The sequence below is a fragment of the Nicotiana tabacum genome, chromosome 21, assembly GCF_000715075.1.
Source record: "Nicotiana tabacum cultivar K326 chromosome 21, ASM71507v2, whole genome shotgun sequence".
NCBI classification, from domain to species: Eukaryota; Viridiplantae; Streptophyta; class Magnoliopsida; order Solanales; family Solanaceae; genus Nicotiana; species Nicotiana tabacum.
Genome location: NC_134100.1, coordinates 58,253,645 through 58,280,269, shown reverse-complemented (window position 1 = coordinate 58,280,269; position 26,625 = coordinate 58,253,645). Strand labels below are relative to the sequence as shown.

The following is a 26,625-nucleotide window of genomic DNA, read 5'->3' as shown; positions in this document are numbered from 1 at the left end:
GGTTCGAAGTTGAAGTCGAAAAATATAACATCGATGAAGGTTTAGTAAAGAGGTCAGCCAGTCGAGGAGGCTACTTAGGAGACCGAGCATGAGATGCAGAGAAGATATCCTTGAGACCCCAGACATGATTCTTGACCCGTTCGAGGACGAATGTTTGTTTATGAGGGAGATAATGTAATGACCCGACCAGTCATTTTGTGTATTTGAGCCCGTTCCCCATACTTGATGCTTTATATATGCGTATTTTGTTGTAATGTGACTTACTGGTTGGTTTGGCTTCGAAAAAAATTTGGATTGAATTGAGATACTTAGTCTCAAGGTTGGGTGCTTAAGTTGTAAGAGTTGACCGGAGTTTGACTTTGTATAGACGACCTCGGAATGGTATTTCAATGGTTCCAAAAAGTTCGTATGGTGATTTTGGACTTAGGCGTATGACCAGATTTCGATTGGGAGATCCATAGGTTGATTTGGTACTTTATGGCAAAAGTTGAAAAGTTGAAGGTGACCGGATTTGGATTGGGAGGTCCATAGGTTGATTTGGTGCTTTATGGCAAAAGTTGAAAAGTTGAAGGTTTGGAAGGTTCATAGGTTTGACGGGTAGTTGCGTTTGATGATATCGGGTTCGAATTCCAGTTTTCGGAGTTGGAGTAGGTCCATTGTGTCATTTGGGACATGTGTGCAAAATTTGAGGTCAATTCGAGTTGATTTGATGTGGTTCGGCATGAGTTTTGGAAGATGAAAGTTCTTTAGTTCCCTAGGCTTAATTGAGGTGTAATTCGTAGTTTTTATGTTATTTTGTGTGATTTGAGGCTTCAAGTAGGTCTGTGTTATGTTTTGGGATTGGTGGGTGTGATAAGACAGGGTCCCAGGAGCCTCGGGTGTGTTTCGGTTTACTTTCGGATCGTTTTGGATTGAGTTGCATTGCAACAGTTTTATGAGTTCTGGTGTTTCCTCACCTGCGGTATCATGGTCGCAGATGCGGAGCCACAGAAGTGGCCTTGGAGGATTCACTTCTGTGATAGGTGGTTCGTAGAAGCGGACACGCAAGTGCGAAGGTTGGACCGCAAGTGCGGTTGGTCTACTCTTTAAGTGAATGCGCAGATGCGACTTCTGCACCGCGTGTGGTTATTTTGTCCGCAAATGCGGAATCACTAGGCAGCTTATACCATTTCGAGAGTTTGGTCATTTTTCACTATTTGGAGTTATGGAGCTCGGTTGGAGGCGATTTTTGGGAGACGTTTCACTACAATTGAAGAGGTAAGTGGAGTCTACTTAATTTTTATGTTAGATATTGATTACCCATTGATTATTACACCAAGTTTAGGTGAATTAAAGGTGAAATTTGGGAATTTTTTACTATAGTTTTGGAGAGTGAAAATTGATGTTTTGTGGGTCGATTTGAGGTTGGATTTGGATGAAACACATATATTTGGACTCGTATCGGAATGGGTGTTCAGGATTAGTGAGTTTTGACGGGTTTCAGGATGCGGGCCCGGGGTTGACTTTGTATATTTGATTCAAGACCATAGATTTATTGTTTTGGCTTATTTCCTATGGCTTTTATTGATGAAATTAAGTTGCTTTGACTAGATTTGAGTCGCTCGGAGGTCGATTCGCGTGGGAAGGGCTTTTTTGAGTATTAATTCACGCGTTTTGAGGTAAGTAACATATCTAAACTTTGTTTGAGAGTAATAATCGCTACGAACTATGATACTTGATATGTGTTGGGGATGACGTACGTGCTTGGTGACGGGCGTGTGTGCGTACACCTGTGTATTCATGATCTGGTGGACTTTAGGCTACTATGAGACTAATTTGCATTCATGCCTCGTTATATCCGTATTTTCTCTACTTGAATGATAATTTGAGCAAAGATTCATGCTAGAAATTATATCTAGGCTATGTGCTTAATTGTTTGAGACATGATATAGCTATTCTTGTTGTTTTGAGCAGTTTGCCTTGATTGTAGTCATATTCTCAGTCATAATTCTTCATCCGCATATTATATCTCAGTATCTGTACATTATTTGTATGTCATATCACATGTTGTTGATGCCTTCTATATGTGTTAATGTTGGGATGAGTTTTATGAGATGTGAGCCATTGAGACTTGAGCGGTTAATGACTGATGTGGGCCATAAAGCCGTATTATTATTATTTATATTGGATCAAGTTGCACGCCGCAATGGATTGATATTTGGATCGGGTTGCACGCCACAACAATTATATTGATTGGTGAATAACACTTGGTCAAGGATCAGCTCCTCCGGAGTCTGATATCACAGTGAGCACAGGCACAACGTTATATATGTGTTTTGCTGAGGGTCATGTGCCAGGCACCCGTACAGTGCTGAGTGTGATTGTGTATGTGATGGTGAAAGGCATTTGTGCCAGGCATTGTGAGTGTGCTGAGTGTGAGTATACTTGATGACTTAGCTATGGTATTATTAACTTGACATGTATATTTGACATGTAGGCATAGAGATGTATTTTTCTCATGCTAGATGGTAAATGAAATGTCTTGTCTGTTGTTGAGAATTTGGAGAGTTATAGTTTCCCTGATAAACTCATGTTTAAGTGATTTTGGTGAAAGATTGAGCTTTGACTATTATACTTGAAAAGTATGTCTAATTTTTCATAATTGTGAACGAGCTGAACATGATATCTTTTGAGTTATTTACTTTACTGTCTTCATTATATTATGAGTTGTTATTGATTATTGATATTGGAAACTGACTCTCTTCCGAGCTCGTCACTGCTTTCAACCGAGATTAGGTTTGTTACTTATTGAGTACATAGGGGCGGTTTTACTTATACTCCACTCTTCACTTTATATGCAGATCCAGGTACTTTCGGACGTGGTAATTGCTAGAGTCTGCACCGGTTCCAGCATGTGGAGACTACGAGGTAGCTATTATGTCGTTCACAGACCTTGAAGTTCTCTTTAGTTTATCTTGTTTATCACTGTTCTACCATTCAGATAGTTTTTGTATTGAGAATTGACTATGTATTACGAGATTCTATAGTGCTCATATACTTATTGACAATAGATCATGGGATGGTTGTAGCTACATTATTGTTGTTATTTCAGATATTTTATGATTATCTCGCTGTTGAGATTTATTTAGTTCCATTATTGTGATTATTGCTATTGTAAAATTGTTGGCTTGCCTAACAAGTAGTGTTAGGCACCGTCACGACTCTAGTGGGAGTTTGGGTCGTGACACTTCATCTTGAAAAGTACATATTGCCTAGTGAGCATGTCAATCTTTCATAAGCATACTGTTCTAGTTTTTGCATATCAAATGGTCTAGATGTTATAGTCTATAAAGTGAAACAAAAACTTCAATATTTTTGTGCTAAACTATGATTATACTTCTCAAAAGCAAATAGGTTACAATGCTAGAACAATAGATTCAACCTAACAACTAAAGAACTAAGCAGCTTCATCTTCAGGAACAAGTTCTTTAGTTGAGCAGCTTGAATCCTTTGAGAGCACCTTCTTGTCGTGATTGCTATTGCCAAGAGTAAATACTTGATTTGTGTAAATAGTATTCTTTTGAGCGGTATAAATATGTCTCTTTATATAGGTGTGAGTGTGGCAAAAATTCTTCTCCAATTAATGCTCCAAAACCTAGAATATTTTGATTAAGAAAAACCTCTCCTAATTTGATTTGGTTTCCTTATTTGTTTTCACATCCTCAACCTTTCCCTTCCATGCAAGTTCATCCCTTATTTGTTGAAACCTTTTTAGAACACAGATTTCTCCAGTTATGATCTTTTCTTGTTGCACGCAAAATGACTTCCTTTTGGAATCCAACTTGCACATGTATTTTCTCTTTCCACGCCTGGTCAGCATTTTGCATCATCCTGCCATGAACCTGATTCTTTTGACATCTGCATATCATATTTGCGCACCAGTTTAGTAGCATAGTATCTTGTCCATAAAACATGTTTTTTCAATACAATTGATCCTAGTTTATCAATCATTAAAATACATCCATGCTAGAAGATGCTCAGCTCAATACATCTAACTAATCGACAACCGTTTAGGTTAAAAGTCAAAAAATTTATCTATGGTTAACTTAATATTTTTCCTATTGATCGGGTGAAATTAATTAGGTAGCAAGAGTGTAAATTTACATAAGAAAGGTTCGTATATTGGAATGGTTAAGATTGTGTCGTTGATGAGTCGTAACTCAATGGACCGACCACACTAGAAAACTTAAACCTGCACAAGTTACATAAAAGTTCAGGACCAGCTCTTTTCAAGGTTGGTTCGTAAATTTAACACTGAAGAAGCCTAGCAGCTATTTCAAAAAGAAATTTAAGAAAATAAAGAAAAATCTAGCAAGTAATTTTTTTCTACCCTTCCTCCAGGTCTTCTTTTTGGCTTACCACTTGAACAAAAGTAATTGATTTCAATTTACTTGGAGTCATTTATCATTTCATGGGTTCAAATTGAGAAATTTACAATAGTGAGGGACCAAACTGACATTATCCTTTAAAGACGAAAAAGTCATCATCAGATTCTCAGAGGAAGAGCTTCAGCTAACAAAGGAGTAACAATGGCTTCCCTTCACCTTGCTATTCCTTTACTTCCCGGACCCACACGCAAATCGACAATTCGGTGTTCCGGTGAACAACGGCAAGCACTTTTTAACCGCATTGCCCCTGTTTATGATAACGTGCGCACCACCTCTGCTGCTGCACTAAAAAGAATCTCCATTCACTATTCAAATTGTCACTTCCTATGTTTACTGTGTGCACATTTTCATGTTTGCAGTTGAATGATCTCCTGAGCTTGGGTCAACACCGTATATGGAAAAGAATGGCCGTTTCTTGGACCGGGTAAAATTTCATTCTCCTTCCGTCCCGTCCTAATTTGAGTGACAGTTGTTTGCTTGTGCACGTAGTTTGAAAAAATATACCTTTAAAACTTGTATTCTAAAATTAGACATGGATATTTGTGTAATAAATTAAAAATGTGTCATGCTTGTTGGGACACACTAAAAATACTAATATCACATGAATTGGAACGGAGAGAATATTTTATATCACCTTGTTAGGTAATCTACTGTTGCTGCCTATTTTATGTGATGACACTGTTACCATTTCTCATATGACAGTGGAGTCAAAATCTTCTCTTTGAACATATTTTTAATATATTTTGCAAATATTTAATTAAATAAAGAGTTAATATGTAAATTAGAAAATTAAGGAATGTGTCCCAGTCTTATTGGATAATTTGACCTGTTACGTTGAAACCCTTCATATTTTTGGAATGAAAGAAAAAATGGAAGTTTAGTTGCCCTTCTTTGGGTAAAGCCTAAGGCATATCCATGATTTAAGCAGTGTGCATTCAACCATTAATGTTCTTAGCTCTGAACTTATTTTACTTTTAAAATTAGCGGTTCTGTTGTTGAAATTTAGTGGGTTTTCACATATATATCTATATTCCATATTGAAAATATTGGGTTCAGATGAACCCATAAGTGAAGAGCTGCATCTGACACTAGGTAAATCATGAGATACTTGTTACAACAACAACAACAACAAACCCAGTAGTTTCCCACGAGTGGGGTATGGTTAGGGTAAGATATACGCAGCCTTAACCCTACCCCTGGAAGGGCAGAAAGACTGTTTCCGATAGACTCTCGGCTAGAGAACGACTGAAAAAGAAAAAGATAATTGCAACAAATAGGAATAACAGCAAGATGAAATAAGATCGAATCCAAGAATGCAGTCAAACTCTAGGTAGTACTAGCCATCTATGAATAAAAGATAACATACTAACACTAATGCTAGCGAACTGAGTAAGACAAAGAGAAACGCTCGACTGCCTACTAACCTTCTACCCTAATCTTTGACCTCCACACCCTCCTGTCTAGGGCCATATCGTCAGTTAGCTCCAGTTGCGCCATGTCCCGCCTAATAACCTCTCCCCAAGACTTCTTAGGCCTACCTCTACCCCTCTTGCTGCCCACCGAGGCTAACCGCTCACACCTTCTAACTGGGGCTTCTATACTTCTCCTCTTAACATGCCTGAACCATCTCAACCTCGCCTCCCGCATCTTATCCTCCACAGGGGCCACTCCCACCTTTTTCCGAATAACTTCATTCCTAATCTTATCCAACCGGGTATGCCCACACATCCACCTCAACATCCTCATCTCAGCTACTTTTAGCTTCTGGGTATAAGAGTTCTTGACCGGCCAGCACTCTGCTCCATACAACATAGTCGGTCTAACTACAACCTTGTAGAACTTACCTTTAAGTCTCAGCGGCACATTCTTATTACACAAGACACCGGAAGCGACCTCCACTTCATCCATCCTACTCTGATACGATGCGTGACATTTCATCAATCTCCCCGTTACCTTGTATTATAGATCCAAGATACTTGAAACTACCTCTCTTGGGGATGACTTGCGCATCAACTTCCTGGGTACCGTTGCTGAACTTGCACTTCATGTACTCGGTCTTGGTCATGCTCAACTTGAAACCCTTAGACTCTAGGGTCTGCCTCCAAACCTCCAGCCTCTCGTTAACACCACCCCGCGTCTTGTTAATTAAAACTATGTCATCAACAAATAACATACACCATGGCACCTCAGCTTGAATGTGTCTCGTCAATGCTTTCATCGCCAAGGAAAATAAGAATGGACTAAGAGCTGATCCCTGGTGCAACCCCATCATAACCGGAAAGTGTTCCGAGTCTCCTCCCGCTGCCCTAACCCGAGTCTTAGTTTCATCATACATGTCCTTAATCACTCTAATGTAGGCTACTGGGACCCCTTTAGCCTCCAAGTATCGCCAGAGCACCTCTTTCGGGACTTTGTCATATGCTTTCTCTAGGTCAATGAACACCATGTGCAAGTCCTTCTTCATCTCACTATATCGCTCCACTAATCTCCTTACAATGTAAGTGGCTTACATAGTCGAACGCCCCGGCATGAAACTGAACTGGTTCTCAGAAATGGACACACTGGTCCTCACCCTAACTTCAACCACCCTCTCCCAAACTTTCATAGTATGGCTTAGCAGCTTAATCCCCCTATAATTATTGCAACTTTGAATATTGCCCTTGTTTTTATACAGAGGAATCATCGTACTCCACCTCCAATCATCGGGCATCATTTTCGTCCTAAAAATGACGTTGAACAGCCTAGTGAGCCACTTCAAACCTGCCCTACCCGCATTCTTCCAAAATTCCACAGGTATTTCATCTGGTCCGGTAGCTCTACCCCTGTGGATCTTACGCATAGCCCCCTCGACCTCCTCTACTCTTATGCGCCTATAATACCTGAAATCCCGACGCATCTCGGAGTGCTCTAAGTCGCCCAGCACAATGTCCCTATCACCCTCTTCGTTCAAGATTTTATGGAAATATGTCTGCCATCTTCGTCTAATCTGAGCTTCTTCCATCAAAACTCTACCTTCCTAATCTTTGATACACTTAACTTGATCCAGATCACGGGCCTTCCTCTCTCTCACCTTGGCTAGCCTGTATAGCTTCTTGTCCCCGCCTTTGGCCCCAAGCTCTTCATACAAATGCCCAAACGCCCAAACGCCGCAGTCTTAGCCGCAGTAACCGCTAACTTCGCCTCTTTCTTAGCCCTCCTATACCCCTCCCTGTTCATCCTCTTCGCCTCCTCGTCCATGCTCTCTATAAACGTCAAGTACGCCGCTTGCTTGGCTTCCACTTTCTCTTGTACCTCCTCACTCCACCACCAGTCACCTTTGTGGCTGCCGGAGAAATCCTTCGAGACCCCTAACCCTTCTCTCACAGCTACTCTAATACACTCCGCTGTCGTGGTCCACATACAGCTCGCATCCCCACTGCTCCTCCAGGCTCCCATAGCCAACAACTTCCCCCCAAACTCCTGCGCTTTGTCACTAGTCAAAGCACCCACTTGATCCTGGGTTGACCATAGACGACCTCTTCCTCCTCTTCCTCATGATCTCTAAGCCCATCACCAATAATCTATGTTGAGTCGTGAAATTCTCTCTTGGTATAACCTTGCAATCCATGCACAGACTCCTATCGCACTTCCAGAGGAGTAGATAATCAATTTGAGTCTTGACCAACAAACTCAGGAATGTAACCGAGTGCTCCTCCCTCTTCTGAAAACATGAGTTGGCAATCACCAAATCAAAGGCTTTAGCACAGTCCAACAACAAAGTACCTCCTTCGTTCCTAACTCCTAAACCAAAGCCGCCATGCACACCGTCATACCCCCCAGATGTCGCCTCAATGTGACCATTGAAGTCACCTCCTATGAATAACTTCTCGATGAGCGGAATGCCACGTACCAACCCGTAAAATTCTTCTCAGAAGAGCCTCTTAATCTCCTCGTCCAAACCCACTTGAGGCGCGTAAGCACTAATCACATCATGAGATGCTTTGTTCTTTGTAAATAAACTGAGAATGGTTAATATTGAAATAAAGTACTTAACTATTTTTCGGAAATTGAAAACATGCTGGACATTAGGAATGTGTTTAAGTTATCCATGCTAATAGAGTAACTAATCCATGTGCACTATATTACTATACTTGGTGTGAGAAGGCACGTGAGAAAATATGTTATTGATATTGGATGATAAATACAATACAAGAGGTCCCTATTTATAGCTATACGCTACAAGGAGATATTACTCCTCTTCCAATGTGGGACAAGACTACACTATACATATCTGTAAACTAACACTCCCCCTCAAGCCGGTGCATACACATCATATGTACCGAGTTTGTTACACATGTAACTAATACGAGAACCAGTAAGAGACTTAGTGAAAATATCTGCTAGTTGATCATTCGACTTTACAAACTTTGTAACAATATCTCCTGAAAGTATTTTTTCTCTGACAAAGTGACAGTCGATCTCAATGTGTTTAGTCCTCTCATGGAACACCGGATTTGACGCAATATGAAGAGCAGCTTGGTTATCACACACTAGTTCCATCTTGTTGATTTCTCCGAACTTTAACTCCTTGAGCAACTGCTTGACCCAAACTAACTCACAAGTCGCCATAGCCATGGCCCGATATTCGGCTTCGGCGCTAGATCGAGCAACTACATTTTGTTTCTTGCTCTTCTACGAGACCAAATTACCTCCTACTAGAATACAATATCTAGACGTAGAACGTCTATCAAAAGGTGATCCTGCCCAATCAGCATTTGTATACCCAACAACCTGCTCGTAGCCTCGATCCTCGAATAGTAATCCTTTGTCTGGAGCTGACTTTATATACCGAAGAATGCGAACAACTGCATCCCAGTGACTATCACAGGGAGAATCCATAAACTAACTTACAACACTCACCGGAAAAGAAATGTCAGGTCTAGTCACTGTGAGGTAATTCAATTTGCCAACCAACCTCCTATATCTCGTAGGGTCTCTAAGAGGCTCCCCATGTCCAGGCAGAAGCTTAGCATTCGGATCCATAGGAGAGTCAATAGGTCTGCAACCCATCATTCCAGTCTCCTCAAGAATGTCTAAGGCATACTTCCGCTGTGAAATAACAATACCTGAGCTAGACTGAGCGACCTCAATACCTAAAAAATACTTCAATCTGCCCAGATCCTTAGTCTGGAAGTGCTGAAAGAGATGTTGCTTCAGATTAGTAATACCATCCTGATCATTACCAGTAATAACAATATCATCAACATAAACCACTAGATAAATACACAGATTAGGTGCAGAATGCCGATAAAACACAGAGTGATCAGCCTCACTACGAGTCTTGCCGAACTCCTGAATAATTGTGCTGAACTTACCAAACCAAGCTCGAGGGGACTGTTTCAAACCATATAGTGACCTGCGCAATCTGCACACACAACCATTAAACTCCCCCTGAGCAACAAAACCAGGTGGTTGCTCCATATAAACTTCTTCCTCAAGATCACCGTGGAGAAAAACATTCTTAATGTCTAACTGATAAAGAGGCCAATGACGTACAACAGCCATGGACAAAAAGAGACGAACAGATGCTACTTTAGCCACGGGAGAGAAAGTATCACTATAATCAAGCCCAAAAATCTGAGTATATCCTTTTGCAACAAGACGAGCCTTAAGTCGATCAATCTGGCCATCCAGGCCGACTTTGACTGCATAAACCCAACGACAATCGACAGTAGACTGACCTGTAGGAAGAGGAACAAGCTCCCAAGTGCCACTCGCATGTAAAGCAGACATCTCGTCAATCATAGCATGTCGCCATCTTGGATGAGATAGTGCCTCACCTGTAGACTTAGGGATAGAAATAGTGGACAAAGAAGATATAAAGGCATAATGAGGTGACGACAGACGATGATAACTTAAAACGACATAGTGGGGATCGGGATTAAGTGTGGATCGTACACCTTTGCGGAGTGCAATTGGTTGACTAAGAGGAGACAAGTCCGCAGTAGGTGCAGAATCTGATGCGGGGCGTGAATCACCTGGGCCTGATGCTGGATGTGGACGACGATGATAAGTCAAGAGTGGTGGAGCTGCAGAAGGTTGAACTGGATTATGTGGAGGAACTGGAGCTATAGGTGGTGGAGCTACAACCAGAGTTGTAGGTGGTACAACCAGAGCTATATGTGGTGGAGCTACAACTGGAGCTATAGGTGGTGGAGCTACAACTGGAGCTGTAGGTGGTGGAGCTGGAGTGACTGAATCTCCAAAAGATGAAACTGGTAGTACCTCAGAAATATCTAAGTGATGACCTGAACCTGTGAAGTATGATTGGGTTTCAAAGAAGGTAACATCAGCGTACATAAGGTATTACTGGAGGTTAGGAGAGTAGCATCGATACCCCTTTTGTGTTCTCGAGAAACCCAGAAATACGCACTTAAGAGCACGAGGAGTTAACTTATCTGTTCCTGGAGTAAGGTTATGGACAAAACAAGTGCTTCCAAAGATACGGGGTGGAAGAGAGAACAAAGGTAAATGGGGAAACCTGACAGAGAATGGAACTTGGTTCTGGATAGCTGAAGATGACATACGATTAATAAGATAGCAAGATGTAAGAACTGTATCTCTCAAAAACGCAACGGAACATGAGATTGTATGAGTAGGGTACGAACAGTTTCAATAAGATGTCTTTTCTTTCTTTCAGCTACCCCATTTTGTTGAGATGTGTACGAACAAGATGTTTGATGAATAATCCCATGAGATTTCATAAACTGCTGAAATGGGGAAGACAAATACTCTCGGGCATTATCACTACGAAATGTGCGAATAGAAACCCCAAATTGATTTTGAATTTCAGCGCGGAAGGTCTGAAAAATAGAAAACAACTCATCTCGATTTTTTATCAAAAATATCCAAGTGCACCTGGAATAATCATCAATGAAACTGATAAAGTAGCGGAATCCCAAGGTGGAACTGACCTGACTAGGACCCCAAACATCTGAATGGACTAAAGTAAAAGGTGACTCTGCTCGATTATCAAGACGCCGAGGGAAATGGGAGCGGGTATGCTTAGCGAGCTGACATGACTCACACTCTAGAGCTGACAAGTGAGATAAACCAGATACCATTTTCTGAAGTTTTGACAAATTGGGATGCCCCAACCGTTTATGTAATAAATCTGGTGAATCAGTAACAGGACAAATTGTAGAAGGAAGACAAGATGTGAGTCTATGTGATTTAGCAAGGATAAGGTAATAAAGTACGTTTGATTCACGCCCGGTACCAATGATCCGCCCCGTACTGCGTTCCTGTATAAAAACATGGTCATTAAGAAATAAAACAACGCATTTAAGTGATTTGGCTAGGCGACTAACAACTATGAGATTAAAAGGACTATTGGGAACATAAAGGACTGAATCTAAAGGTAAGGAAGGAAGTGGGCTTGCTTGACCTATTGCAGTTGCCATGGTTTGAGACCCATTGGCCATTGTGACTTTTGGAAGAGATTGAGAATACGAAATAGTAGTGAAAAGAGATTTGTTACCAGAAATATGATCTGATGCACCTGAATCAATGACCCAAGACTCAGAGGATGAAGATTGGGAGAAACAAGTCACGCTATTACCTGTTTGAACAACAGAAGCTATCTCAGAAGATGTCTGCTTATATGCTTTATACTGAAGGAACTCAATATACTCTGCTAAAAAAATTATCCGACTATTCAAAGTATCGGTACCCATGTCGCTACAATTTGCAGTAGTAGGGTTAACTTTAAATAGTGGAAATAAGTAACTCCTGTGAGAAAACTAAAGAAATAGCTTGAAAAATACTGTTTACAGCAGGAAAACAGAACATTGTTCTGTGCCGGAAACACTGTAGCTCGCCGGAAAATTCCAAATTGTCGGAATTTGTCGTAACTAGGATGGATAGACTCGGAATTTCTTTGCGAGCAAGCTGGCCTGAAGAAATGTTTTCAAAAAATGGCCGGAAAGGTCACTGTTCACGACGGAAAAATATAAAAGTGGTCGGAATTTGATTTGAATTAGATGGGTAGGCTCGGAAATTTGAGGAGAGCACACTGTTCTGAAGAAGCTTCGCGAAAAAATGGCCGGAAGCTTCGCGAAAAAATGGCCGGAACCCTTGCCGGAAAAGTGCGTGGCGGCTTTTCTGCGATAAAATTTTAGGGGTTGGTTGTCGGAGGGTGATCTACCTCGTGGTGGTGTTGGTTTTAGCACAACACCGACAGAAAGTGACTTTTACTTAGACAAGCCTTAGGTCACCGGAAAAATTGCACGATGACTAAGTTCTTTCTTCCCGGTTAACGCTGGAATGACGCACAACGATCTTTTCTCACTAATGCTCTGATACCATGTGAGAAGGCATGGGAGAAAATATGTTATTGATATTGGATGATAAATACAATACAAGAGGTCCCTATTTATAGCTATACACTACAAGGAGATATTACTTCTCTTCCAATGTGGGACAAGACTATACTATACATATCTGTAAACTAACACTTGGCTGTTAAATTAATGAAAATCTTACACTGTTAGTGCATATTATTTTAATTCATTTAAAAGGGAAGAATGACAGGACACAAGAGGGAGTAGAAATTTCCACTTTTTCCCCCTGTTCTTAGGCATATAATTCTTGAATTTGAACTACATTTATGTTCTAGTTAAGCTGGAACTTTCGAGATTGTATTGCAGAGCTAAAGATGGGGACAATGTACTGGATGTGTGTTGTGGAAGTGGGGATTTGACATTTCTTTTATCTGAAAGAGTTGGACCCTATGGCAAGGTCTCCGTTTCTTTCCTTCTGCTATCTCTGGTTTAGTTTTATTCTTTTTTTTAGTTCTTTTTTTTTTTGTTTATGTAAACATTACGGTTTTGCTGGTTATTATGCACCATTTCTGAAGCAACTCAATTCTTCCATTGACCATTCTGAGAAATTCAATAAGCTGATCCTGTGGAATTTCCAAATGTCAAGACATATTTATCTTTCCTTTGTTTTGTGGTAAATGAAAGCAATAGAAAAATAGGAAAGAAAAGAAATGAATTACTGTGGCGCTGAACTATCATGTGGGGATAAGAAGTAAGGAAAGATAACACTCTTACAAGGAAGAGAAAAAACTTGTGCCTTCATTCCTAGTTCCTTTCAAAAGGTTTCCATTTCTCCTCCTTGTCTAAAAAGTACTTTTCTGTCAAACTAAATGTAACGTCCCTGGGTGCCTCGTTAACTGTTTTATAGTGACCTGTTGTTGTGTTATGAGAATCAGAAATTTACTCTTTATCTCTGCTCAGTCAATCTTTTTATTTTTATTTTTTTTATTTGCTAATCGACATCCTTCATAACTCGGCAAATTCCTGTGTCGCTTGATGCATCTTCTAGTTCCTGCCTATTTGTTTCTGCTTAATGAAAAACCTCGTTGAAGAAATCATGGCTCCTATGACTAAGTAAAGGAGACCATCTCTCTGGCTTAAAGTTTTATAGCTCCTTAATACTCACCGAAAGGGAAAAACAAAATTTCTTGAATGACCTTGAACCTGGTAAGATATTGTCACTTCTAGTTTGTCTAGGTCTTGATTTTAGGTTGATTTTGTGAACTGTGTTTTACCTTTTCTCCTCTAGTGAGCATCTAGGTAATAACATCATTTAGCAGTTTTCAAGTTCCATGGACTAACGTTTCCTGTTTTACTTCTTCCAAATCTCAACTTATCCTGTCCTGCATTATCACTCAACTTTCTGAATGCCAGATTTGTTTCAGTATGTGAAGTTCTATAAATCTTAGCCAGTTAGTTGTACTGAGATCTCAGGGTTTTGTTTCGTGATATTTTTTATGTCAATTTCTAGCCTGATGATTAATGTTTCTTTTTGTTGTCCTTCCTTGTTCTTCATGTTTTTGGGTCTTTGGGTTGCTAATGGCTATTGCTTTCATTTGAGTTGGCTCCCAAACAAACGAAAGCTGCACTTTTCGCATATTTAAATGTTCCATTTTTTTATTTATTTCAGAAATGTAACAAAAAACTGCTCACAGCAGAGCGGCATGATTCTTATGTCACTAAAATATGTATCTTCTCAGTTATTTGACTATATTTTGTGTCTTTAAATCAAGATTAATTTTTGCAATGTAAGTGGATTACTTGATGAAGGGCAGCCTAGGCTAGTTATCTTAATTCATGAATTTTCTGATGTCAAATCTCACTGAACTGGCCTTTTCCCTTGCAGGCGGTTGGTCTTGATTTCTCAAAGGAACAATTATTAACCGCTTCGACTCGGCAGAAATTACGTTCAAAGACATGTTACAAGAACATTAAGTGAGCATTGGTAATTAAAATGTCAATGTATTCAAACAAATTATGTTTGGAAGGTTATTTGCCAACAAAAAGTTAGCAAAATCTGCTTTTAAAAATAAAATTTAGTCAAGTTCCAAACTGTTTTCACACACTACTTTTACCAGTTACATGTGCCTTATCTTCTGTACTCTTACCTTCTTACTCCTTCCAATTAGCTTTTCATGTTCCCTTAGTCATTGTGAAGTATTAATGCATATGATAATGAAGGTGGATGGAAGGCAATGCACTTGATTTACCCTTTCCTGACTCCTCCTTTGATGCTGTTACTATTGGCTATGGATTACGAAATGTGATCGATAGACATAAAGCTATGACAGAGATATGTCGAGTCTTAAAACCAGGCTCAACAATATCTATTCTTGACTTCAATAAAAGCATCAACCCCTTGAGCACCACAATTCAGGTATTTGTTGGCAGGTTAATACATTCTTTTCGCATCACCCCAAAAAATTTATTTTACTATATTTATTATTTTTTCTTAATCACCCAAAAATCTGTAAAGTAAGTTATTGGTTTCATTATCTTTTGCTTTATCTGATGTAAAACTTTCTATGCTTTTAAGGGATCATTGCAGTTCCATCTGAACATTTGAAATAATGATGGGCATTAACCATCTCTGAAACACTTGTTTGTAAATTAGGAAATTCAATGGGACTTCCTTGGCTTTTTAAGGATGTAGTCAGTGCATACCTTTTAGGCCCTTATACAGAACATATTGTTACTTAGCAAAAATGATGACAACAATGGAAACAGAGTAGACTCTTGAAGCTTATCCTGTTCTTTTAGGGTGCAGGAAAAGCGGGAGCAGGGGAATGGGAAGGGGAAGGAGAAGGGGGAATTTGCTTTATGAGAATTCTGAAGGATATAGTAGGCAAATAGAGATCTTCAACCGTTATAAGTTGGACAATTTTAAGTGATTGAATATTGTCTGTAGGTATATAGCTCAAGATACTACCCCACATAATGTCAGTAAAGTTGCTATACACTGAAACTGCATCCATATACATTTTCCACTAGTTTTTCTGTAAAGGTGGGACCAATATTTTTTCACATGACAAAAAGCCACTTCCTATCCATTAGATGCCGGGGATTAATCTGTTATTCTGCATTATTGGTAATTCCGTTATCTCTTTTACAGATTGTTATGTTTGCAAACTTCTTAATGTTTTCTTTTCCCGCTTCTCATTAGTAGTAGCATAATAATATTTATCCAATTTTTTTGTGTTCTATTTAGGAGTTGATGATTGACAATATAGTTGTTCCAGTAGCAAGTGGTTATGGCCTAGAAGATGAGTACAAATACTTGAAAAGCTCTATCAAGAACTTTCTGACAGGTCTGGCCTTTTCACCAATGTAGTTTAAGCAGTTTTCCTTGACTAACTTCTACTTTAAGGGATCGTTTGGTAGGATGCATTAGAGAAAATAATGCATGCATTAACTTTTGGTAATACTAATCTCTTGTTTGGTGCACTTTTTTCAACCTATGTATTACAAATACAAGTATTAGTTATACAACTTATTTGGTATTATCCTGTGTATAACTAATACATAGCAAATCATGATATTAGCAATACCAAAGCTATTAATGGATGCATTAGCATGGTTAATGACAAAATTATCCTTAAAGTCTCCTAAATGTAAAGAATATGGAGGGCAGTTTTTGTAAACAACTAATTTTCTTAAAAATTATGCAATACATTTTAATTTTTAATACACCACACCAAACAGTGGATAAGAAATAATCTCTGCATAACTAATGCTTGCATTACTAATCCTTGCATTACCAATACACTTTATTCAATACTATTCTTATACACCCTACCAAACGACCCCTAAGCAGTTCTGAAGCCTTCTACATGCATAATGTTACGATATGTTATGTAGATTTTGGATTTAGAAATAAAGTAACATGAGTAACCTCTTAGTCTTAAGTAAGTTTAATTTGATGCGCCCGTCGAAAAGAAAAGGCAAAATACATAAGTTGGCACCTGAGCTATGGACCAAATACCTGTTACATATTTTCTGTGGGCAGAAATAATATTACACACTCAACCTTTTAAAAGTGTGTCTAATACACACCTTCTTTGACCAAGACCTAGCATCTGTAAAACACCAAGATAGAAGCGCGTCTACCAAGTAAAATACTGTTTAAATACTTATTTAATGCCACGTGTCAGCAAATCCCTCATCTTCCCCACCCTCCCTCTATCTCTCTATCTTGTTTTTCCGGCGGCCAACCTCCACCTCCACCTCCACCTCCATCCCTTCTCTTCCTTTTTTTTTCAAACCTTTATTTGTTCAGAACTCTCTGTCCCTTTATCTTCCTCGTCAATACCACCACGGCCACTTTCCTCCATTGAAGCACTTTCTTTTACTTTTTTTTATTTAAGTGTAACTGATATTTTAGATCTCGCCTTACAATTAGAATTATTTTGCTGGGATTTATGCTGTTGACTTGGAACTCAAATGGGTTCTTGAAATTGAGAAAAAATTTACAAGCTTGAAGTATAGTAATCCAAATTATTAGGGGCTTATACTTGTTCGTTTCTTCTCTTTTTTTGTTTGAATATGAAAATATTATTTCTGTTGGTGGTGGATTTGGGTCAGGAGGAGTCTGAGACCCTTTGCTCAAAAATGGTGGATGGTTGTTAATAATTTTGGTGGCAGCCATGAATTTTGAAAATGTAATGAAAATTTGTTGTTTTTGGGTTAAAATGGAAGTTTTTTTTTTGGTGTTTATCATTTTGGTGGTTGAATATGCAAGGTTTCTAGCTTTTCTTTGACACGATTTTCCGACGATTAAGATGAAGAAGATGGAGTATCGTTTTTAAGCATTTTTTTTAATTGAGGACACGTGTCAAAATCTTGTTGGCACATAGTATACACTTATCGAGAAAAAATGGTCAAACACTGAAGTGGTGTTTATTAGATACATTTTTAAAATGTTGAATGTGCAATATTATTTTCGTCCATAGAAAGCGTGTAATAGGGATTTGGTCCATAGTTCAAGTGCCAACTTATGTATTTTGCCAAAAGAAAAACATTACTTTCTTCATCTATTCCTTATTTTCTTCTGGAAAAACATGTTATTCTATTAATTGGGTTGTATTTCTCAAATCTCTTCATGCCCAGTTTCATTTATCTCCCTTGCTTGCTTACAAAACATACTGATTAGAACAAGAGACTCATTCTTTGGGAGAAAGATTGAGCTAAACATGATGCATTGAAGAAGAAAATAGAGGAATCACGACTTTAAAAAAAAAAAAAGAGTGCACACTGAAGCTGACATCAAATCTCTCTTTGATGAAGCGAAAAAGACTCTTAATTTAGTGAAATTGCTGTATTCTTTCCTGTTGTGACTTTATTCGTGGTAAAAGGATGATTTGTAATACAGGAAACGAGTTAGAGATGTTGGCTCTTGAAGTAGGATTTTCCACTGCCAAACATTTTGAGATAGGGTTCGGGCTTATGGGCAATTTGGTAGCCATCCGATAGATTGATTTCAACTGCTTTATCTTCCTCCTGCCTTCAAAACCGAGAAAAGATGCAGTAACAAGAGGAATGAGTGGTATTTTCACCAATAAATGTTTAAAACTTTTTACATGGATTTCAATCATGCCTATTAGTGCATTGAGTATTGCACCCTGACTGACTGAAGAAGTGTGATATAATATACTTTTCACCACTATTTATTGCCAGTCTCCTAGTCCTTTCTCCTCTCTATGCTACGAAAAATGCAGTGACAAGAGGAATGAGTGGTATTTTCACCAATAAATGTTTAAAACTTTGTACATGTATTTCAAACATGCCTATTAGTGCATTGAGTATTGCACCCTAACGGAAGATGTGTGATATTATATACTTTTCATCACTATTTGTTGCCTGTCTCCTAGTCCTTTCCCCTCTCTATGCTATGAAAGATGCAGTAACAAGAGGAATGAGTGGTATTTTCACCAATAAATGTTTAAAACTTTTTACATGGATTTCAGTCATGCCTATTAGTGCATTGAGTATTGCACCCTGACTGACTGAAGATGTGTGATATAATATACTTTTCACCACTATTTGTTGCCTGTCTCCTAGTCCTTCCCCCTCTCTATGCTATGAAAGATGCAGTAACAAGAGGAATGAGTGGTATTTTCACCAATAAATGTTTGAAAATTTTGACATGGATTTCAATCATGCCTATTAGTGCATTGAGTATTGCACCCTAACTAACTGAAGATGTGTGATATAATATACTTTTCACCACTATTTTGTTGTCTGTCTCTAGTGGTGGAAAAATGGCGGGTTGGGTCGGATTTGGGCGGGTTAAAAATGGGTTGAGTAAAAATTGGTTGGGTCTCAACCCGCCCATATTTCATGGGGGTCAAAAACGGATTGGGTGTCAAATGGGCGGGTTGAATATTGGGTTAACCCATATTATATAAGTATACTATTTTTTCAAGTGCAATTTATAATTTTTCTTTTGCTCAGATTATTTAGTAACGTAAGCTTAACTGGAATAATTTCTACTCTTCTTCATTAAATTTATTCAAATTTGACTATCATATTATAAACTTAAGTTACTCTTTCTCAAAATATGACAGTTTTCATTTTAGGAAGAAAATGTTCTTAATGCACATCAAGCAATATGTCACGACCCAAAATTCCACCTTCAGGATCGTGATGGCGCCTAACATTCCACTTGCTAGGCAAGCCAACCTTAAAATAATCTTAACTATTTTAAAGCAAATTTAATTTAATAGAAGTCAATTACTGAAATAAAGTGCGGAAGACCATAAATACTGAATTATCAAAATACATCCCCGAATCTGGTGTTACAAGTGCACGAGCTAGTAGAATAATACAAATAAAGGTCTGAATAAAATTCAAGCTGTTTGAAAGATAATACACAGCTAAGATAAGATAAAAGGGGATTTCAGAACTGGGAACGCTGTGCGGTTATACCTCAAGTCTCCTCTGAGTAGCTGAATCCGAGCACGTCTATGGTACGTCGCTGGGACCAACCAAAATCTGCACAAAAAGTGCAGAGTATAGTATGAGTACAACCGACCCCATGTACTCCGTAAGTGTTGAGCCTAACCTCGACGAAGTAGTGACGAGGCTTTGACATGACACGTACGTAAACAACCTGTACAAGTTTATACAAATATGAAGCAACACTAAAACAATAAATAACACTTTATAAATTTGGGAGGGAACATGCGAAGGGGGTGATATAATAATTTCAGCAGGAGAATTATCACTTAGAAACCAATTAATTCCTCAACAATAAAATGAGCAACTGATAATATGAAAATGGCGCGACACCACCTTTCATGCTTTTACACTCTTCCCTCGCATAAACTGATAATTAAATAATAATAATTGGCACGACATCACCCTTCGTGCTTTAACTTTCTTTGGCACGGCATCACTCTTCGTGCTTTTACACTCTCTGAAAAATGACACGGCATCACCCTTCGTGCTTTTACACTCACAAATGGCACGACAACACCCTTCGTGCTTTTACACTCTTTCTTACCATGGCAATGATATTATAAATAATAAAAATTGCACGGCATCACCCTTCGTGCTTTTACACTCTTCCTTACCATGAAATTAATAATATAAATTCGGAAGAGTATTTAAGTGCGGGGATATACACTTATCAATCAATTCAATACCAGAATACCGACTTCACCTTCTAAAATATTCAAAAATAATTAAATGAATAAAAATTTTATGATTAATGATCAAATAATCGATAATAAACTTAAACATGAATATCTTAATTAAATAGCCAATTATTCACAATAAACAAATTCCACCCACATGCTTTGACTCAATCACAACGCATAAGTACTCGTCACCTTACATATACGTTGTATCCGCACATTAAATCACGTAGCAAATAGACAAATAAGTCCTACTCTCTCAAGTCAAGGTTAACCACGACACGTACCTCTCTTCGCAACCAAATTCAAGTTTTCAATACACCGTTGCCTCGCGAATTAGTGTCCGAAATTCTCAAATCTAGTCATAAACAATTCAATATATTCAATACAAATCGTAGGAATTAATTCCATATGAATTTACTAATTTTTCGAATTGAAATCCGAAATTTATTTTAAAAATTGATTGTGGGAACCACGTCTCGAATCTCGAAAAAACTTACGAAAATCGAACACCCGTTCCGATACGAGTTCAACCATACAAAAATTATCGAATTCTGACATCGGATTTACCTTCAAATCTTATTTTTATATTTTTGGAAGATTTTAAAAAAATCTGATTTTTCCTCCATAAATTCACGGATTCATGATGTAAATGAGTATGGAATCATGAAATATAATCAATATAGGATAAGGAACACTTTACCCCAATGTTTCCCGTGAAAATCGCCCAAAAATCGTCTTAAGTTCTAGAAAATGGGACGAAATCCCATTTCTAGAACTTAAGTTCTGTTTGCCCAGATTTTACCTTATGCGATCGCGTACAATGCTTTGCGATCGCGAAGCACATTTTTGGCTGCCTAGCTTTTTGCTCTACGTGAACGTGGCAGTGCTCTCGCGAACGCGAAGCACAATTTCTTAGCCTTCTGCGATCGCGGACATCTTTGTGTGATCGCGTAGTACAAATTTTGTACTTCAGCTTCTGCCTCATTCCTTCTACGCGAATGCGGCTTGGCCTTCGCGTTTGCGGTGCTTTGCCTGCTGTCATTGTGCGATCGTGGACGTTACTATGCGATCGTATAGTTTAAATTTTCATCAATGACATTAAGCCTTCGCCATCGCAGACATAGTCACGCGATCGCATAGAAGGAAACCAATACTGTGAAGCACCAGAATTCCAGCTATGTTTTCTTGAATAAAAATGGTCTGAGGCTCGTCCGAAACTCACCCGAGCCCTCGGGGCTCCAAACCAAACATGCATACAAGTCCAAAAACCTCATACGAACTCGCTCGCGCTATCAAAACACCAATTTAACACCTGAAACTACGAATCAGACGCCAAATCAAATGAGATTTTTAAGAAAACTTTAGAATTTCTATTTTAACAACTGGACGTCCGAATCACGTCAAACCAACTCCGTTTCTCATCAAATTTGGAAGATAAGCCATAAATATAGTAATGGAGCTATACCGGGTTCCGAAACCAAAATACGGATCCGGTATCTACAAAAGTCAAATATTGGTCAATTCTTTAAAGTCATTAAGCCTTTAAACTTTAAAATTTCGACAACATGCGATAATTCGAGTTAGGGACCTACGAATTCGATTCCAGGCATACGCCCAACTCCCAAATCATGATACGGACCTATCAGAACTGTCAGAACACTGATCCGGGTCTGTTTGCTAAAAATGTTTACCAAAGTCAACCCAATTGAGTTTTAAAGCTCTATTTCACATTTTAATCAATTTTTCACATAAAAACTTTTCGAAAACATTAACGGACTGCGCACGCGAGTCGAGAAAAGTTGAATGATGCTATTTGAGGTCTCAGAACACAAAAATAATTATTAAATTTAAAGATGACCTTTTTGGGTCATCACACAATATCACTAATAATATATGACTGTGCATTTTCTACTTTGTTCATATATTATCTGCAATACAATAAAACTAAATAGATTCAAAAACAAAATACTATAAATAGAAAGATACATTTATATTCAAAAAATATATTCAAAAAGTTCACTACTAATATATGACTATGTACAAATTCAACATTGAAAATGTGCTCCATAACTAAAAAGAAAATATTATTTTTTTGGTTGAAAAAGAAAGTATTCTTTCTACAATATGAAAAGAAAGTACTCATTTTGTTGAAATGAAAGAATATACTTTTTCTACATCATGAAAAGAAAATACTCATTTTGTTGAAATGAAAGAAAATATTTTTTCTACATCATGAAAAGTGTTATAAAACAATAAAATAAGAAGAGTATTACAGAGAAAAGTAGAGAGAGAGAATTCTTATTGATTTTGGGATCAATTACAATGGAATAGAACCCCTCTATTTATGGGGGAAAAGTGACTTAGCCACCAAGTAACAAACCCTAAAATCTCTTTAAAATATGACATTCACCATAAGTAAAATATATTTATAACACTCCCCCTTGAATGTCTATTCAATAGATAATGTGCCTCGTTAAAACCTTAACTAAAATAAAACCCAGTGTAAAAATATTCCAGTGAAGGAAAAAGAGTACACATGTTTAACAATAAGCCTTTGGTTGCCTCGTTAAAAACCTTGCAAGAAAAACCCAGTGGGACAAAATCTTGTAAGAAAAAAAGAGTACAACGCGTGTTAATCCCCCCGATAAGAGCAATTTACATCTTTGAGTCTTTGCATTCCAATAGTGTTCACCATCTTCAAAAGATCGTCGGTAGAGATTTGATAAGCAAATTAGTCATATTAACTTGAACAAATTTTTTTCACCTTGAAATAATCATCCCTGATAGATGTGTAATGTCGTGGAATGACCTTTTCAATATCTTCATAAGGGTAAAAATTTCTCGCTATCACATTATCATGCCTATAGTTATAGCAAGATACAAATGTGCACAAATTGCACTTAGGGTGTAGTACTTCATGACCAAGAATTCTATATGCTTTAAGCAATTTAAATCCTTCAGGGATTGTCATATAAGTTAAGTCATATAAGCCATATAAATAGACTTTAGATGCATATCAAGTTTTTATGTCATGCTAGACATATAAGATAGATAAAGGTGATTGCACACACCACTGACTTTATACTTTCAAGTATTTGAACTACATAGCCAAAACCACGTCTTTCATATGAAACCAATTCTATTAGAATTGTGTCTCTTCCATTTGGCCAATATTTTTGTGTTTGTAGGCGACAGACTTAAGATCCTCATCTAGACTTAGCGCTATCATAGATGTCGTCGACAAATATTTTATATCGGTTCCAATATTATTTTTTTATAAAGACATAACATAGAGGTCTCTTCATTCATTTCAGGTACCTGAACCTCTCCTGAGGTTTTATGAAATGTTATGTCATGTACTCTTCTAGAGTACTAGCCTCTTTATTATGATCATTTTCTCATCTTTTTTATCAAGAAATTTAATTGAAACCGATTTATCTATACGCTTTAAATATACCATATACTTTGTCTTTCTAGGACTTATTCTAATAGGAGAATTTGCATTGAGAATATAATTACTTTCTTTGGGTCAGCAAATGCGCCTGACATGCTTTGAAATATATTGCAGATGAATTATCTTTTATGAACTTCAAGTTAATATTATCTTATTCGAGGATCTAGATATACAAATGATAATTCTTTCCACGTAACTTTTTCTCAACCGTTTATCATGTCTTCCCATCATGTTAGAAAAACTAACTTGTTTCCTCAACTTTGAGAACCCATTTTTGTGTGTTATGGTGTTAATCAAAATATACACCGCACATCAATAATAATAAGATGAGATTATTTGGTTCCTGGCCCTGAACCACTTGTGAGGGGAGAAAATAATATACTTTTGTATATAACGTATATCAAACTGATATATATATAACTTTGTTCTCATAAGAAATAGTTTAGCTATTAAGTGGAGGCACTCAATAAATTATTTTGCTAAATCAACTGTGATGTAACCAACTTATCAAGATGAACTGCCTTGAATAGAAAATCTGAAAATTATGCTCCAAATTAATTTATTGAGCAAGTTACCTCGCAAACACCAGGTTGCGGGTTAATAATAATCGCACATGTAACCATCTCATAGATGCATTTTATATGGTATACATGGCAGGTGAATGAGCCTATATTCACCTTTGATATTTCCAGCATTCATGGGATTGAATTTCAATTTTAGTTGGTCAATTAATTAATGAGAACAAGCAACACAAGAGAATTCGTAAAGAATTTTCTAGTTCTTTAATGTTTACCCATGTGAATTCTCTTTTATTTTTGCACATCATATTTAAATTGTTATGGCTAAACTAGTTATGCCAACTGCATAAATTAACAATATTGATAAATTTCAGGTTTACACCATGACGTATGCAATTATCAATAAACTCCAAGTTTATTATGATATGGGTTTTTATATCAATAAACTTCTATTTTATTGTGGTATTCTTTTATTTGTGTAGTGCAAACTGGAGAATAAAGCGGGTAGTTTTTCACATACATATTACCCCGCTACAAGTTGTAGTAATAGAAGATATTAAATCTTTCCTTTATTTATAATCTCAACATAACCAACCACTTTCGCGAATACTTTAGAAACTAGATAAGTTTCTTTGAGACTTACTACGACACAACACCTTATTGATAATCAATTTTATTTCTCCAAAATAGTATAATTGGCTCTTCTAGAGATTTCAATTAATTTTGTACTACCATATATTCATCAACATCTATATGGTGAATATCTCTTTCAAGGAAAGAGTTGTATCATTATGGTCATGGTCAAAATTATTATAGGCAAGACATGTTGCTTCTATTACTTTTGCCCTGTAATAATCACATTGCCATAATATTTTGGCATATTCACAATAGGTACGTGACCAATGACCATTCATGCCATAATAATGAAATTATTTTTTTATTTCATCTCTAACCTCCTTCTAGAGGTGAGTGTAGTATATTCACTACTACTAGCACGTTCATATTCTTCCAAGAATGAATATGTATTCATAAATCATATATTATCACATTCACATCATGAATGAACCATAATCATCTATATGTGCTTTACAAATATCATGTCAAATCTATGACAAACATTACTTTCACAGAGTGAAAGATTATTTTGAGAATCCTTATTGTTCTCATTACCACAATGACGATGATTATAATTTCGTCTATCACCACGTCCACATCCATTGATACCTTCACGGTAATAATTTTATCTTCTTTCAGACTTATTATATATTGTTACCACATTCTCTTAAGGGAATGAGAATGAAGCAAATTCAATGGGGCGGGTTTTCACTTTTTGTGCTCACGATCATACATGAATTTGATCATGACAAGACAGAGAAATTTTACTTTCTTACAAACTCTATTAGAGTTATAATCAAACTTTGTTGTCTTTGCTTGTTTTTAAAATTAAATTATAAAATTTCAAGAGTTTAGAAGAGAAAAATAAGGTAAAATACTTACCTTCAATCCAGAATTTATTCTTGAAGGAAGTTCATGGAACAATTGACAATCATTATGCTCAATATTATATACATGTTGAGCACCATGCACGTATCCCAAAGCCTGGTGACCAAAGCAAATGCATCTACTCAAGTGGTTAGAGTCTCATACTGATAACTTGTTATAAAACAATAAAAGAAAAAGAAAAGTATTAGAGAGAAAAGTAGAGATGAAATTCTTATTGATTTTGGGATCAATTACAATGGAATAGAACCCCTCTATCTATAGGGTAAAAATGACTTAGCCACCAAGTAACAAACCCTAAAATCTCTCTAAAATATAGACATTCACCATAAGTAAAATACATTTATAAAAAAAAAAATTACTTTCTTTTTTTGTTGAAATGAGAGGAAATATTTTTTTTTACATCATGAAAACAAAATACTCATTTTGTTGAAATAAAAAAGAAAATACTCTTAATAATATTTCTATTGAGTTAGGTGGGGGATGAATGGGTGGAGGAGGGTTGGGATGGTAGGGGTGGGGGTTGGGTGGTTTGGGGGGTGGGATTGGGTGAGGGTGGTCTGGTGCTCTAGCCCTACCCCCGGTCTCACCTCTCCTGCTCTGGCCGGAGGCACTGGTTCTTCCGTAGAATTGGATAAAATAGTAGCGATAATTTGTTCTACCATTTGTTTAGAGATCTAAAAATCTTTTTGAATCACATTTGTTCTATCAGATTATGAGGAATGTAAT

The 26,625-nt window shown here is 37.4% G+C and overlaps 1 protein-coding gene across 2 annotated transcripts; it reads left to right on the top strand.

Annotated features, from left to right (window-relative positions):
• The first annotated feature begins 4,156 nt into the window (after window positions 1-4,156).
• On the top strand, window positions 4,157-18,632 carry LOC107824549 (2-phytyl-1,4-beta-naphthoquinone methyltransferase, chloroplastic). Of its 2 annotated transcripts, none has more exons than XM_075242177.1 (7): window positions 4,157-4,688; window positions 4,787-4,851; window positions 13,115-13,205; window positions 14,634-14,722; window positions 14,969-15,164; window positions 15,996-16,095; window positions 18,156-18,632. In XM_075242177.1, exons 1-7 carry the CDS (start codon window positions 4,569-4,571, stop codon window positions 18,254-18,256), a joined length of 762 nt encoding a protein of 253 aa, XP_075098278.1. In that variant the 5' UTR covers window positions 4,157-4,568; the 3' UTR covers window positions 18,257-18,632. The 2 variants fall into 2 exon arrangements, with proteins under 2 accessions (XP_075098278.1, XP_075098279.1); XM_075242178.1 differs by having other exon boundaries at window positions 4,332-4,648.
• Window positions 18,633-26,625: the final 7,993 nt, after the last annotated feature.